The sequence below is a fragment of the Mustelus asterias genome, chromosome 18 (genome assembly GCF_964213995.1).
Source record: "Mustelus asterias chromosome 18, sMusAst1.hap1.1, whole genome shotgun sequence".
Lineage (NCBI taxonomy): Eukaryota > Metazoa > Chordata > Chondrichthyes > Carcharhiniformes > Triakidae > Mustelus > Mustelus asterias.
Window position 1 is genome coordinate 84246010 of NC_135818.1, and position 16978 is coordinate 84262987.

The window sequence follows — 16978 nt, forward strand, 5'->3', positions numbered from 1 at the left end:
TTAAATAGCACACTGCAGCAAACAGTCTACAGAGTCTATTTAAACAGCACACTGCAGCAAACAGTCTACAGAGTCTATTTAAACAGCACACTGCGGCAAACAGTCTACAGAGTCTATTTAAACAGCACACTGCAGCTAACAGTCTACAGAGTCTATTTAAACAGCACACTGCGGCAAACAGTCTACAGAGTCTATTTAACCAGCACACTACAGAAAACAGTCCACAGAGTCTATTTAAACAGCACATGGCAGCAAGCAGTCCACAGAGTCTATTTAAACAGCACACTGCGGCAAACAGTCTACAGAGTCTATTTAAACAGCACACTGCAGCTAACAGTCTACAGAGTCTATTTAAACAGCACACTGCAGCAAACGGTCTACAGAGTCTATTTAAACAGCACACTACGGCAAACAGTCTACAGAGTCTATTTAAACAGCACACTGCAGCTAACAGTCTACAGAGTCTATTTAAACAGCACACTGCGGCAAACAGTCTACAGAGTCTATTTAACCAGCACACTACAGAAAACAGTCCACAGAGTCTATTTAAACAGCACACTGCAGCAAACAGTCTACAGAGTCTATTTAAACAGCACACTGCGGCAAACAGTCTACAGAGTCTATTTAAACAGCACACTGCGGCAAACAGTCTACAGAGTCTATTTAACCAGCACACTCCAGAAAACAGTCCACAGAGTCTATTTAAACAGCACATGGCAGCAAACCGTCCACAGAGTCTATTTAACCAGCACACTGCAGCAAACGGTCTACAGAGTCTATTTAAACAGCACACTACGGCAAACAGTCTACAGAGTCTATTTAAACAGCACACTGCAGCAAACAGTCTACAGAGCCTATTCAAACAGTGCACCATGAGATCGTTTACATTCAACTGAGAGGCCAGATAGGGCCTTATTTTAAACTTTTAATGGCACCTCCAAGGTGCTGCACTCCCACGGTGTTGCACTGGGAGTAATGGCCTAGATTTTGTGCGCAAGTCTGTGGAGTAGAATGCAAACCCACCATCCTCTGTCTCAGATGTGAGAGTGCGACTTGTTGGTACCGTGGCGGACAGAGCATCATGTTCATCTGTGGACAACAGACACCCACAGACCAGGGAAAAGCTGACTGTGGGGGTTAGGTTGATTGGCCAGGTTAAAATTGCCCCTGAGATGCGTAGGTTAGAGGGATTAGCGGGTAAATATGTGGGGGGTAGGGCCTGGGTGGGATTGTGGTCGGTGCAGACTCGATGGGCCGAATGGCCTCCTTCTGCACTGTAGGGTTTCTATGATTTCTATGAGTGTGACAAATCCTGTAGATAACTTCCAATTACTTGCTGAAAGAATGACGTGACAAAATTTAATGAGTTAAAACTTTTACTGTCATAAATGACTAAAACAAAGTTGACTAAATGCTATTTTTGTAGGCGACGTAGGCATTAAACGAGAGAAATATTCCCCTTTTATGTATATAACTCATTGCACTCCTCACAGAATTTCAATCCACAATTACTTCGCTTCCATTGGATTTCCATTTCCCCATTTTGTCAATTACTTTAAGTTACTGTCTCCAGGTGCTTTCCTCCGTTTGCAGAGAGTTCCTTAAATCCACCACCAGCAGCAGTAAATCCTGTTCCTTCCAAATTCCAAGAACCCTTCTGACGAAAAGTCATCCAGACTCAAAACGTTGGCTCTATTCTCTCTCCACAGTAGCTGTTAGACCTGCTGAGGTTTTCCAGCATTTTTTGTTTTTGTCCAAAAATCTTTAGACTGGTTTCAGGAATCTTCCCTTCGACTAGAAACCGTCTCCCTCCTGCATCTGGTTGTGGTGTCTCGCAATGTCGGGCAGCCACTTCTCTCTGGTGACCACGTAGAACTTCTGCCGTCTGATAGTCATTGATTTGTATGGAAGCCTGTAACCTGATCTCAAAAACAGCCTGCTCCAACACAATCTTGCATTCGGGTGGAAATGCTAATTAGCTATCCTTGATCACAAAATCCTTTCATCTTAGAAGTAAATGGACAGTTTACAGTGCAACCGTATACAGCTCAATGCCTACAGTACCTTTCTTGGACTTTGGGAGTGTGATATTTTTGAAGGATTGGCATGAAGGTACAAACAAACCAGAGTTTTATTAGAAAGGCATTTACTCTACAGGCTGTTAGGATAGACTGTAAACGGCGAATGACATCATCAATACGTCGCCTGATTGGACTCTTAAAGTGACCTTGTTCCAACTGGGAACAAATATGAATACACAACAGGGAGGGCGGGATTTTCCGGCCGGCACTCACCCCGAAACAGGAAAATCCCACCTGAGGTCAACGAATCTTTCCATGGTCCGCCTCTCGCCCTCTCCATTTCCCATGGCGGGACGGGAAAATTCGCCCCAGAGATTCCGAATCTATTTGTCGTAAACTTGGAGACCGTCGCCATTGTCTCCGAGTGTAAATACCTTGCACCATCTCCTCAGTAAAACAATCTAAGCCTTCCTTTGATCTCCAACAATCAAACTACCCAGGATTACTGTCAGGCAGACTGCAGAACAGGTCACATGACTCCTTCATTTAACCTAATTTTAAGGACACAGTCCCAGGTGCGAGTAATGATTGGTCGGATTTCCTGAAATTACAACTGAGTTATGACTAAATGAAACCAAACAAAAAAGCCAATCAGCAGCCTTCAATCACTATCACCAATTGGGTTACCATGGAGCTGGCTGCTTCTCGGTTGCCTTGGAAACGTGGCCTTCTGGCGAACACATCTCCCATTTTTCTCCCAGTAGCAGACATTCTGCGCCTCTTCCTAACATTAGCAGATAATTGATTTTGAACAATTAACCCATCTCAGTAAAACCGTCTAACATTTCTGCAGGATTCTCACACAGTGTGAGCGCAGTGTGTAACAGAAATGACAATTCACCCAGAACTTCAGATCAGATCAGCCATGATCTTGTTGGCTGGTGGAGCAGGCTCGAGGGGCTGAATGGCCTGCCAGTTCTCCTGTCCCCTCCCTTATGTTCTTATGGCCTTGTATCCCATATTAACCAGTAACTTTACCAATCCTAAATCAGGACATGCAGATTTTTCCTGGTCAAAGGCAAACTTTCAACCTCCTAAACACACGTCCCATTGCTTCTGCAATCGTCCAACAGTGAAGGAGGCCATTCAGCCCACCTTACCTGTGTCAGCTCTTTGATAGAGTCATCCAATTAATTCCATTCTCCACACCCCCCGCCCACTCTTTAAAAAAGTTTATTTATTAGTGTCACACGTAGGCTTACATTAACACTGCAATGAAGTTACTGTGAAAACTCACTGGTCACCACACTCTGGCATCTGTTCGGGTACACTGAGGGGGAATTTAGCACGGCCAATGCACCTTAGTACGTCTTTCGGACTGTGGGAGGTAACCGGAGCACCCGGAGGAAACCCACGCAGATGCAGGGATAAGGCACAGACTCCTCACAGACAGTGACCCAAGCTGGGAATCGAACCAGGTTCCCCAGCGCTGTGAGGCGGCAGTGCTAACCACTGTGCCACCGTATCTCTGTTACCCCCGTGAAGTTTTCCTTTTCAAATATCTATCCTATTCTGGCTCCTTCTGCCAGTGGGGCCAACCCTTTGTTGCTTCAACCACAGCTGAGCAATCAATTCTTTATTCCTGTTTAGCTCTTTAGTGTCCTATCTGCACTGATGTTTTCTACACTTAATGACACAATATAAATGCAAATTACCATACAGATCTTTTTTTATTGTCAATTGCTGATTTATTCTTCCAGGGATGAGAGACCGGTTCTGTGGGGAGACTGGAGAAGCTGGGATCATTAAGGTGTGAATTAAATAGAGAGATATTCAAATCAATGATAACTCTGAACAGAAAGGGAGGAAAGCTGTTCCCGTCGGCAGGCGTGTGGGGAAGGAGGTGGAGGGGGGACGACGACGACGACACAGATTTAAGATCATTGCCACAGGACCAGCGGGGCGATGGGAGAAATTTATTTGCACAGTGAGTTGTTGTGATCTGGGAGGCACCAACTGAAAAGGTGTCGGCGGAAGCAGCTTCATGAGTAACTTGTGAAAGGAAATGGGATAAATATTTGGGAAGGGAAAGAAATGGCAGGCATTGGGGGTACGGGACTGATTGTTGAGGTTTTACAAGGCCGGCACAAGCTCCAGAGACACGAACATGGGAGATAGGGACAGGAGTGGACCATCAAGCCTGCTCCGCCATTCAACACGATCATGCCAGATCTTGGGCTTCAATTCCATTTTCCCCGTCCGCTCCCCATATCCCTTAATTCCCTGAGGTGGAAGATCTGTCTATCCTAGCCTTAAATGTGTTCACCGATGCAGCAGCCATAACACTTTCGGGCAGCGAATTCCAAAGATTCACAACCCTTTGAAGAAATTCCTCCTCATCTCAGTCCTGAATGATCGGCCCCTTATCCTGAGAGTGTCTTAGATCCCCCCAACCAGCAGACGAAATCGCTCAGCATCCACCCTGTTGATTCCCTCCAGAATCTTTCTTCCTTATCCTCGTCATGCCTTGAGGGAAATCGGACTACCTTCAGAAACTTGCATGTTTTCAATGAGATTGCCTGTCATTCTTCTGAACTCCAGAGAATATCAGCCTCCTCCTCCATGATTCTCCTGTGCTTTGACATGTTGAAGATCCATGTAGTAAAATATTTTCTGTGGTTTAGAAAATTATAGTGGAGAAGGTTCTGTAACGCCTTGTACGTTGTAGCTGTTACCTGCATATTACTGGCAGTCTCGCAGCAAAGATCTGTAACAAATTGACAAGGACGGAATTAGAAAGAAAGGCACTTTCAATAGTGCAGAGCTCCTTCAGCACTGCACTGGAGAGTCAAAGAACAGTACAGCACAGGAACAGGCCCTTCGGCCCACCAAGCCTGCGCTGACACATGGCGCCTTTCTAAATTGAAGACTCTTTGCCTCTAAGCGGTCCGTATCCCTCTATTCTGACTGTTCATGTATCTGTCAAAATGCTCCTTAAACATTGCTATTGTAGCTGCTTCTTCCACCTCCTCTGGCAGTGCATTCCAAGCACTTACCACCTTCTGTGAAAATAATAAACTTGCCTCTCCCATCTCCTTTAAACTTTCTCCCTTTTACTTTAAACCCATATCTCCTAGTAATTGACATTTCTACCCTGGGATCAGGACTCCGACTGTCCATTCTATCTGTGCCTCTCATAATTTTGTAAACTTCTATCAGCTCGCCCCCTCAGCCTCTAACGTTCGAGGAGAAACAAGCCAGGTTTGTCCAATCTCTCCTCATGGCTAATACCCTCCGAACCAGGCAACATCCTGGTAAACCTTTTCTGCACCCTCTCTCCAAAGCCTCCGCACCCTGCTGGTAGAGTTGTGATTTTCGTGCTTGTGTCCTAGAGTGGGGCTCGAACCCACAACCTTCTTACTCGGAGGTGAGTGCGCTACCAACTGAGCCACTTTACACATGCAGGCTGTCGTCTTAAGTACCCAGCCTTGGCGTCATAGAAATGAAGGAATAAGCCATCCAGTCATTGCTTCATCATCTCTCCTTACTCCCATGGTGAGATCCTGCACTCTTGTCCATCCCTCTCCAAGGTCCTCGCTACTAATAAATAACAGCAATGAGCAGGTAGACAGACATTAGCTGTTTTCTGTTGCGTTCTTTAATTACAATTCCTAGCGGAGCATGAGAAACAAAGGGAACAGGGCAAACTCGTGGCTCAAGGAACGCAGTCATTAGCTGGAGAGAGAAGAGAGCCACAAAGGGAGTAAGTATCGTTTGCTCGGGCCTGTAAATCTCAGGTGGCTGCAACATTAATGGAAAGATAATTGTTTTATAGACTCACTGGATGTCAGGTTATAAATTTAACGCAGTGTGTCAGTGCCACAACCCAGCCTGTCTCTGATGATGTAAACTCAAACTGAGAAGCCAGGGATACTCACCTATTCCACCGTTGAGAGTCTGACTCACTGCTCTCTGATGGAGAGTGACGGCAGGCTGTAATGAGTCTATTGTCTGGGGCACACACACAAGTGTCCTTTGTTGGAGGTCAGGTGCCTTTGCTTGTAGGCAGACGTCTATAAAACAATGACATACGGTTTCATTCTGACCCACTGCAGTTCCTCGTGGGTGGCGCCTTCCTATTATTATTCAATATCTTCCACTCCTTCATCCTTCTAATAAAATGCACTGGTAAATCTGGAGAGAAGTCTAGAACTTTCTCTGTGCGATGGGCAGAGGAGGAGAGTGGGGCAGAAGCCTAAATTACGAGATGCTTTTTTATTATCTTCCAATTCCTTGCGTTTTATTGCTTTTTAATAACACAGCAGAATTTTTTAAATTTATTCTTTCATGGGATGTGGGTGTTGCTGAGAAGGTTTTTTGCTCCTCCTGAACTGCCCTTGAACTTGAACTGAGTGTCTCGCTGGGCTATTTCATAGGGCCAGGAAGGAATCAGCCACATTGCTGTGGTTCTGGAGTCACATGTAGGCCAGACCGGGTAAGGACGGCAGATTTCCTTCCCTAAAGGACATCAGTGAACCGGATGGGTTTTTCCGACAATCGATGACGGTTTCACTGAAACTAGCTTCCAATTTCAAATGTACTCCTTAATTGGCTGTCATGGAGGGACTTGAAGCACTGTCCCCAGAAAATTGAAGTACTAATCCTATTCCCAACACACTGTCATCTCACCTGAAGAGTGAATGGGAGTGCGTGGAATAAGCCACCCATTTCTAAACCCAGCTCTAATCATTGCATCTCCCGCGATGGATTCATAGACAGATCAGGGCTGTTGGACAGAATCAGGAACAGTTTACTGCTGAGGATACTGGATCATAGAGTCATAGAGGTTTACAGCATGGAAACAGGCCCTTCGGCCCAACTTGTCCATGCTGCCCTTTTTTGTAACTCCTAAGCTAATCCCAATTGCCCGCATTTGGTCCATATCCCTCTATACCCATCTTACCCATGTAACTGTCTAAATGCTTTTCAAAAGACAAAATTGTACCCGTCTCTACTACTACCTCTGGCAGCTCGTTCCAGACACTCACCATCCTCTGTGTGAAAAAATTGCCCCTCTGGACACTTTTGTATCTCTCCCCTCTCACCTTAAATCTATGCCCTCTAGTTTTAGACTCCCCTACCTTTGGGAAAAGATATTGACTTTCTAGCTGATTTATCCCCCTCATTATTTTATAGACCTCTACAAGATCATCCTTCAGCCTCCTACGCTCCAGAGAAAAAAGTCCCAGTCTATCCAGCCCCTCCTTAACTCAAATCATGAAGTCCCAGGAGCATCCTAGTAAATCTTTTCTGCACTCTTCCTGGTTTAATAATATCCTTTCTATATCGAGGCCGCTCAAATGTAGTTCGTAACAAAGACATCAACTTGCATTTCTACAGCACCTTTAACATGGCAGCACGGTGGCACAGTGGTTAGCACTGCTGCCTCATAGTGCCAGGGACCTGGGTTCGATTCCCGGCTTGGGTCATTGTCTGTGTGGAGGTTGCACGTTCTCCCCGTGTCTGGGTGGGTTTCCTCCGGGTGCTCCGGTTTCCTCCCACAGTGTGAAAGAAGTGCTGGTTAGGTACATTGGCCGTGCTAAATTCTCCCTCAGTGTATCCGAACAGGCGCTGGAGTGTGGTGACTAGGGGATTTTCACAGTAACTTCATTGCAGTGTTAGTGGAAGCCTCCTTGTGACACTAATAAATGAATTTAAACTTTTTAAAAAACTTAATAAAACTTTCCAAGGCGCTTCACAGGAGCAATATCAAACAAAATTTGATACCTAACCATATAAGGAGATATTAGGCTAGAACTAGAGGTGTACAAAATTATGAAAAGCATGGACAGGGTGGATAGTCAGAGGCTTTTTCCAAGGGTGCAAGTGTCAATTACAAGGGGGGGGACACAGGTTCAGGGTGAGGGGGGAAAGTTTAAGGGAGATGTGCGGGGCAAGTTTTTCACGCAACATTTAAGAGGCTTCTGGATGGGTACATGAATGGGGAGGGAATAGAGGGATACGGACCGAGTAAGGGCAGAAGGTTTTTTTTAGTTTAGTTAGGGCATTGTGATCGGCACAGACTTGGCGGGCCGAAGGGCCTGTTCCTGTGCTGTACTTTGTTCTTTGTAAGCCTTCTAACTAAGCAGAAGCTATTAGCCCGACAGAGGGGAGGGGATAAATTTTTATGCACAATGCATTGTGATCTGAATGCAATAAAAAGTTAAAGTTTATTTATTGTTGTCACAAGTAGGCTTACATTAACGCGGCATTGAAGTTACTGTGAAAATCCCCTAGTCGCCACACTCCGGCACCTGTTCGGGTACACTGAGGGAGAATTTAGCATGGCCAATGCATCTAACCAGCACGTCTTTCAACTGTGGGAGGAAACCCACGCAGACGCGGGGAGAACGTGCAGATTCCGCACAGACAGTGATCCAAGCCAGGATTTGAACCCGGATCCCTGGTGCTGTGAGACAGCAGTGCTAACCACTGTGCCACCGTGCCACCCCAATATTTGAAAGGGCGGTGGAAGCAGATTGAACAGTAACTTTCAGAATAGAACTGGACAAATACTTAAAAAGAAATGCATGGGGAAAGGGTTGGTGCATGGGGCTAATTGGTTAGCTCCTTTGAAGAGATGGCACAAGCATGGTGGGCTGAATGGCCTCCTCTTGTCGTGTAAGTTTCTATTGTGGAGTTTCGAGGTGGCCGGGTACCATCAGAAATTTTAGACAATACAAGCCTCGTGAAGCCAGTGTCTCAGTTTAAAGACGCAACCTTTACTTTGATTACTTCTCCCAGCGGTCAAAGAGTCGGGTTACTCCCGAGATAGAGTACCTAGACTTCTCCAATGAATTCCAACATATACAGTTCAAAACAGATCAATTATAGATTTTCTTATCAATTATTCTCGCCTTTCATTAGCTTTAAAATCATCTTCAATATACATAAATCAACAATAATACCTGTCATATACTTCAGCCAATTGCATCTTGCCCTCTGGCATAATGGCATTTCATTAATCCTTAGAATCCGGACATATCTTCCTCTTTTGGCCAACCCCGCTTGCTCTATTGCCTAATAACCTCAGACACTAGCTACAGAGTTCAAAGTGAACTTTCCCATACGTTCCCCTACAGATCATTGCCAAACCAGACTAACACATGAATTCACGTCCGGGGATGCATCCATCTCATCTGGACAGTGAATAAACCCTGTTCATGAAATCTAATTGTGTTCTGAATGTTCTTACCATTAAAAACTCCGCTGATACCGAGACTTGCATATTTCCAAGGTTTCAATATTCCTTTAGAATATGGCTTTGTCCTAATACTCTTTACCATGATGCTTTGTAGCAATCTGCCTTTGGCCTAAAGTGAATTATGATTCTTAAAAATACATTAATACCTTCAAAATATCAGCATATGTGTTTTTAAATCATAATCACTCACTTAAATCTCTTGCTGCATTTCGTATGTGTGTAAAGTGCTTTCTTGTTGGCTTATAAATCTGTTTTAAAGTAATTTAACTCTATGCTGGTAGTTCTGTCAGTATTTTAATATGAATGGTTTAAAAATCTTTACTAACCAATTAGAATTTTTTCCCCTTACACTATGGTTCCTTTATGATGAAAAGTTCAGTGGATCTTTGTGATTTTTATTACTCAGTCTCTGCGGTAGGTTCGAGACTCCATCTCTAACGTGCGGTAGTCGCTGCTTTCTTTTTGGGGAGACAGAGTTGACTTACTTTCTCCTCCCATGTGCCTTCCACAGTCGCTGGTCAGCTGAACTCACAGGCCGAAGCCGTGCCATGCCCCACATCAAGACGTACATGAGGGCTTCGCCAGACTTTGGGGAGCTTGCGTGGTTTGTGGTCACCAGGTGAGAATCCTTTCTGGCCTCCATGATCAGAAGTTTCTAGAATGTTATCCCGGCTGCTCCTGTTGGTGGCATTTCTGTCAGCTGTGGCCCACAGGGCCAATCTTTTGTCACAGAGTTCGGAGGTCACGGGTTCAAGGCTCACTTCAGAGACCCGAGCACATAATCCAGGCTGACACTTTGTGCTGAGGTGTCCTCTTTCAGGTGAGACATCGAACTCCCAGCTGGACAGAAGGAAGATCCCACGGCACCTGTTGTCCTGGCCAATATTTATCCCTCAACCAACATCATTAAATTCGGATTTCCTGGTCATTTGTCACCTTGTGTGTGGGATCTTGCTGTGTGCAAATTGCCCGGCATGTTTCTGACATTACCAACACTGCCTACAGGTCAATATTACTTCACCATAAAGTGCTTTGAGTCTTAAAAGCATCATCATTTTGCCATTGGAGGAGGCCATTCTGCCCATTGAGCCTATGTTGCCTCTCCAGGGCAGTCCAGTTAGTCCCATTCCCCTGCAACAATCCCAGCGGGTTTATTGCCCACAAGTGCCCATCCATTGGTCATCTCTGTGTCCACCACTCTCCACACCCTGAGGTTTGTGAACAGTGTGATATTTGTAACTACAAGTCTTTCCCTATTTGCTTCAATCATTTCAAGGTAAAAATAGTTGCCCATCCACCCCCCCATCCCCCCACCAATGTTGGAGTCGTCACTCTGGTGGAGTTGTTCTGATTGAAAGATAAAGATTGGTCAGGACACTGGGGGAACTCCCTTACTCTTCATCAAAATGGAATATTTTACATCCACCTGGGCAAGCAGCTGAGGCCTCAGTTTAATATCTCATCAAAAAGGTGGCAGCTCCAACAGTGCAGCACTCCCTCAGCACAGCACAGCACTGCAGCATCAGCCTGGATCTTTGTGCTCTTGTGGCCTGGGAGTTGAAAGCAGAATCTTGTGACTGAGGCAAGCGCAGACCCACTGAGAGACAGTCGGCAGTCGGATCCAAACATGTCGGTGTGTTCCGTGTGAAATGCTCAGTGCATGATTTAGTTACTGAGTAGATGTTCCTGTAATTGCTTTTTTTTGTTGTTCGTTTGTGGGACATGGGTGTCGCTGGTTGGCCAGTATTTATAGCCCATCCCTAGTTGCCCTTGGAGGGCAGTTGAGAGTCAACCACATTGCTGTGGCTCTGGAGTCACATGTAGTCCAGACCAGGTAAGGACTGCAGATTTCCTTCCCTATAGGACATTAAGTTTTATATTTTATTAGTGTCACAGGTAGGCTTACATTAACACTGCAATCAAGTTACTGTGAAGATCCCCTTGTCGTCACACTTCAGCACCTGTTCAGGTTACACCGAGGGTGAATTTAGCATGGCAATGCACCAACCAGCACGTCTTTTGGACTGTGGGAGAAAACCGGAGCACCCGGAGGAAACCCACACAGACACGGGGAGAACGTGCAGACTCCACACAGACACTCCACACATGAGCCAGATGGGATTTTCCATCAATCGACAATGGTTTCATGCTCATCAGTCGATTCTTAATTCCAGATACTTTTTTTTTTATTGAGTTCAAATTCCACCATCTGCCGTGGCGGGATTTGAACCCGGGTCCCCAAAACATTAGCTGATTTTCTGGATTAATAACCAAAAGAGAAAACACTGGAAAATCTCAGCAGGTCTGGCAGCATCTGTAAGGAGAGAAAAGAGCTGACGTTTCGAGTCCAGATAAGCCCTTGTCATCAGCTTTTGACAAAGGATGATCTGGACTCGAAACATCAGCTCTTTTCTCTCCTTACAGATGCTGCCAGACCTGCTGAGATTTTCCAGCATTTTCTCTTCGGTTTCAGATTCCAGCATCCGCAGTAATTTGCTTTTATTCTGGATTAATAGTCTCGCAAGAATACCACTCGGCCATCACCTGTCTTACGGACAGGAGGGGGAATTAATTTAAACAGTCCTGATTTCTCCCCTCACTACCCATCCATAAACAGAAAGATATTTTTGATTTTCCCCCCCTTACAAGTGGGGCCTATTTTCCCCAACCCTTCAGTTTGGAATGTTTCCTGATGAATAACCCCACAGCAAACTCACAATCAGGTCAAATAAAATGGTTGGTTTATTTTCCCCACGGACGGAATGTGGGAGACGGTTCACGTGTCTGCTCCTGTTGCACTGGGACAATAGCCGAGGGATAAAACGGGAGACTGCCTGGCCTCAGTCCCACGCAACAATATCTCAGCTTGGTGGAGGTCATGTGACTGACCTCCCATTTCCTCTCCTGGGTTTTGGACCAGGGATGAAATTTTCCAGGTCTGGAATCTTGAGAGGTTTGATAGAGGAGTCGGGATCCCTTTTGTCCATCGGCTGGAGCTTTGGTAACGGTTGGTGCAATTATTTGGAATGTGATCTTCTGCACTCACAGGGAGCATTAGCGCCTCCTTAAGGACAACAAGGTCTGGGCTGAATTTCTGAAAGCTAGCACGAGTAGTGGCTATCCAGGGCATGTCAGGGTAAAGCCATTGTCCATTTCTCATCGCAAATAATTTTGTGAAGTAGCCAGGCTGATGTAGAGATGGATATTTTCCTTCCCGTCTCTTGGACGGGACATGAGGTTTTGTGTTCCTGTGCAACTCGATGTTTGTGCTTATTCCCTCTCGCTGGAAGCAGTCGATCACTTTCAGAGATAATGTGTACTACTGTGTACAGTTCTGGTCACCCTATTATAGAACGGATATTATTAAACTAGAAAGAGTGCAGAAAAGATTTACTAGGATGCTACCGGGACTTGATGGTTTGAGTTATAAGGAGAGATTGGATAGAGTCGGACTTTTTTCCCTGGAGCGTAGAAGGCTGAGGGGTGATCTTATAGAGGTCTATAAAGTAATGAGGGGCATAGATCAGCTAGATAGTCAATATCTTTTCCCAAAGGTAGGGGAGTCTAAAACTAGAGGGCATAGGTTTAAGGTGAGAGGGGTGAGATACAAAAGTGTCCAGAAGGACAATTGTTTCACACAGAGGGTGGTGAGTGTCTGGAACGAGCTGCCAGAGGTAGTAGTAGAGGCGGGTACAATTTTGTCTTTTAAAAAGCATTTAGACAGTTACATGGGTAAGATGGGCATAGAGGGATATGGGCCAAATGCGGGCAATTGGGATTAGCTTAGGGGTTTAAAAAAAAGGGGCGGCATGGACAAGTTGGGCCGAAGGGCCTGTTTCCATGCTGTAAACCTCTATGACTCTGACTCTACTGTCACTGAATTCAGTACTCACTGTGTGACTTGTATTTGATGAATTGTATATAACGGGAACAATTGCATCTGTTTGCTGTCTCTGTTACTGATAGCGATGGTGTACACATCGGGGAAGATTGAACAGGCTTGAAGCTCTTCTTCAAAACGTGGAGACTGGGGCTGACCTGTGGGAGGTCATAGAATCTCTACAGTGCAGAAGGAGGCCATTCAGCCTATCGAGTCTGCACCGACCACAATCCCACCCAGGCCTCATAACCCCATGCATTTACCCTAAGGGGCAATTTAGCATGGAAAATCCACCTAACCTGCACATCTTTGGAGTGTGGGAGGAAACCCACGCAGACACGGGGAGAATGTGCAAACTCCACACAGACAGTGACCCAAGCCGGGAATCGAACCCGGGTCCCTGGCACTGTGAGGCAGCAGTGCTAACCCACTGTGCCACCGTGTCGCCCACGGTCTTTAAAATTATGAAAGGGCTTGACGAGGCGAGACATGGTGAAGATGGTAAAAGAGAAAATGCTGGAAAATCTCAGCAGGTCTGGCAGCCTCTGCAAGGAGAGAAAAGAGCTGACGTTTCGAGTCCAGACGACCCTTTGTCAAAGCTCACATCAGCTCTATTCTCTCCTTACAGATGCTGCCAGACCTGCTGAGATTTTCCAGCATTTTCTGTTTTTGATATGGCGATACAAATTAGCAGCAGGAGCAGGCCATTCGGCCCATCGAGCCTGCTCTGCTATTCAGTAAGATCCTGGCTGACTTGATTGTGATCTCACTACTCCCACAACCTTTCACCCCCTTGCTTATCAAGAATCAATCGAGCACTGTACCTCTAGCTTAAAGAGATCCAAACAACCACCCCCACTGGTCTTTGAGCAAGAGTTCCAAAGGCTCACCACCCGAGGAAAAAGGATTTTTATTTTCAATGGGTCACTCCTTTTTCTTAAAAAGAGTGACCCGGGTTCTAGATTCTCCCCCAAGAGGAAACACCCTGCCCACATCCACCCTGTCGAGACCCGCTCACCACTCTGTGATCTAACTGAATGGCAGAGCAGGCTTGAGGGGCTGAATGGCCTCCTCCTGTTCCTATGGCTGCTCTATAATGACCTCTGTGACACATCAGATTGTACAGAAAAAGCCAACAGAAGGCAGCAAGGTTGGTGAGGAGATTGTGTGCGATCGAGGGACTAATAATTCTTCTGTTGTTGTGAAATCTCCAAGTGTTGATTAGATTGTGAGCACTTTATATCATTATTACCTCTCTCTGCGCTATTGACATGTTTGAGAAAATGACACATTTCTCAGATTGCAGGTCGCAAGCACTGTAAACAGTGATTGTTTCTGATTGTCAGAAGCTGATTTCATTCGATGTGCAGATGAACAGGAGATGGGGGGGGGGGGGAATTATAATTGAAAACTCAAAAACGGAGTACTGCTTCCTCCACCTCTCGACTCATCCAGCCCGCACTGAAAACAATCCCACCCAGGCCCTATCCCCGTAAACACCCCCTTCATATTTACCCTGCTAGTCCCCCTGAAGCTCGGGGGCAATTTAGCTCGGCCAATCAGCCTGACCCGCACATCTTTTGGAGTGTGGGAGGAAACCGGAGCACCCGGAGGAAACCCACGCAGACACGAGGAGAATGTGCAAGCTCCACACAGACAGTGACCCGAGCCGGGAATTGAACCTGGGTCCCTGGCGCTGTGAGGCAGCAGTGCTAACCACTATGCCACTGTGCTGTCCTTGTAATGTAGGAAACCTGGCAGATGCACAGCAAGCTCCCAAACAGACAATAAGGAGATAAACGACCAGATAACCTATCTTTGGTGATGCAGGTTGAAGGATAGATATTGTCCTGGGCAGCATGGAAAACAACCCCCCCCCCCCAGTGCAGTGGGGTCTTTTATGCCCATCTTGAGTGACCAGCTGGTTTATCCGTGAAGGTTGGATTTTAAGTTGGATTTGCAAATTATTATTCACTATTCTATTATTCATTCATGGGACATGGGCGTCGCTGGCTGGCCAGCATTTATTGCCCATCCCTAGTTGCCCGTGAGAAGGTGATGGTGAGCTGCCTTCTTGAATCGCTGCAGTCCACGTGCTGTGGGTTGATCCACAATGCCGTTAGGGAGGGAATTCCAGGATTTTGACCCAGCGACTACAAAGGAATGGCGATATATTCCCAAGTCAGGACGGTGAGTGGCTTGGAGGGGAACATGCAGTTGGTGGTGTTCCCATTTATTTGCTGCCCTTGTCCTTCTGGATGGAAGTGGTTGTGGGTTTGGAAGGTGCTGTCTAAGGATCTTTGGTGAATTGCTGCAGTGCATCCTGTAGATAGTACACACTGCTGCTACTGAGCGTCGGTGGTGGAGGGATTGAATGTTTGTAGATGGGGTGCCAATCAAGCGGGGCTGCTTTGTCCTGGATGGTGTTGAGCTTCTTGAGTGTTGTTGGAGCTGCACCATCCAGGCGAGTGGCCAGGGTATTCCATCATTGGTAATGAACTCTAGTTGCTGCACCTGAAATCATTTGGATCTTACATAAAATAAAAAGTTGTCTGTGAGAACCATTTCAGATGAACGAAACAGAGAAACAGGAGTCTCCAAGTGTAGGCCTTGAATTTTGTACCCTGCAGTTGGCAATGAAGAGAGAGCCAGCACTCGTATTTCCTGGATCCCTCGAGGCTCCTTTAAATCTCTCCCCCTGTTCAGGCTGCACGCTGTGATTGGAACACAGCGTGCCACTGACTTTAGTACCTACTGGTAGATGTTGAATTGCCGAGTCCCAATGCAAATCTAATCAAACTGATGGCTCTCGCCATTCAAGCAGATGCTTGAAGCAATGGGAAGGAAAATGAGATTGCTGAGATGGACAGCTGAACAGGGAACTCAGCATATTAACACTCTTATTCATTCACCGCTCTGTGAGACTGAGTCTCCATCACAACCATCAGTGTGTGAGCGTGCACAGTTTAACTGGCAGCCCAATCTCCAGGACTGTTCTAAATTCACAGTATTAAATTCTGTAAAGATTTATTGTAGTATGAAACAAAAGGTCATTTAAATCTCATTTATAAATATATGGTTTTGGTAACTGTAATACGACGTTGCCTCTGCAAAACCCTGCAAATCCACTGGCAGGATAGGCATACCAGTGTGAGCATCCTTTCCCAGGCCAATATCCCGAGCATCGGCGCACTGGTCACGCTCGACCAGCTGCGATGGGCTGGCCACATTATCGCTCCAAAATCTCTTCCTCAATGTCAACAAAACAAAGGAGATTGTCATCAACTTCAGGAAGCGTAGAGGGGATCATGCCCCTGTCTACATCAACGGGAACAAAGTAGAAAGGGTCGCGAGCTTCAAGTTTTTAGGTATCCAGATCACCAACAACCTGTCCTGGTCCCCCCCATGCCGACACTATAGTTAAGAAAGCCCACCAATGCCTCTACTTTCTCAGAAGACTAAGGAAATTTGGCATGTCAGCTACGACTCTCTCAAACTTTTACAAATGCACCATAGAAAGCATTCTTTCTGGTTGTATCACAGCTTGGTATGGCTCCTGCTCTGCCCAAGACCGCAAGAAACTACAAAAGTTTGTGAACGAAGCCCAGTCCATCACGCAAACCAGCCTCCCATCCGTTGACTCTGTCTACACTTCCCACTGCCTCGGAAAAGCAGCCAGCATAATCAAGGACCCCACGCACCCCGGACATTCTCTTTCCAACCTCCTTCCGTCGGGAAAAAGATACAGAAGTCTGAGGTCACGTACCAACTGAACAGAACAGCTTCTTCCCTGCTGCCATCAGACTTTTGAAT

The 16978-nt window shown here is 46.0% G+C and overlaps 1 protein-coding gene across 4 annotated transcripts in view; it reads left to right on the top strand.

Annotated features, from left to right (window-relative positions):
* Positions 1-16978, top strand: part of tdp1 (tyrosyl-DNA phosphodiesterase 1) — a 100956-nt gene that overhangs the window by 34641 nt on the left and 49337 nt on the right. For all 4 annotated transcript variants that reach the window (XR_013500068.1, XM_078234495.1, XM_078234494.1 and 1 more), the window contains exon 13: positions 9797-9904. Coding sequence is in view for 3 of the 4 variants with exons in the window: in XM_078234495.1 (XP_078090621.1) it covers positions 9797-9904 (108 nt within the window). In the remaining variant the exon portion in view is untranslated. The remainder of the gene's footprint in view (positions 1-9796; positions 9905-16978) is intronic.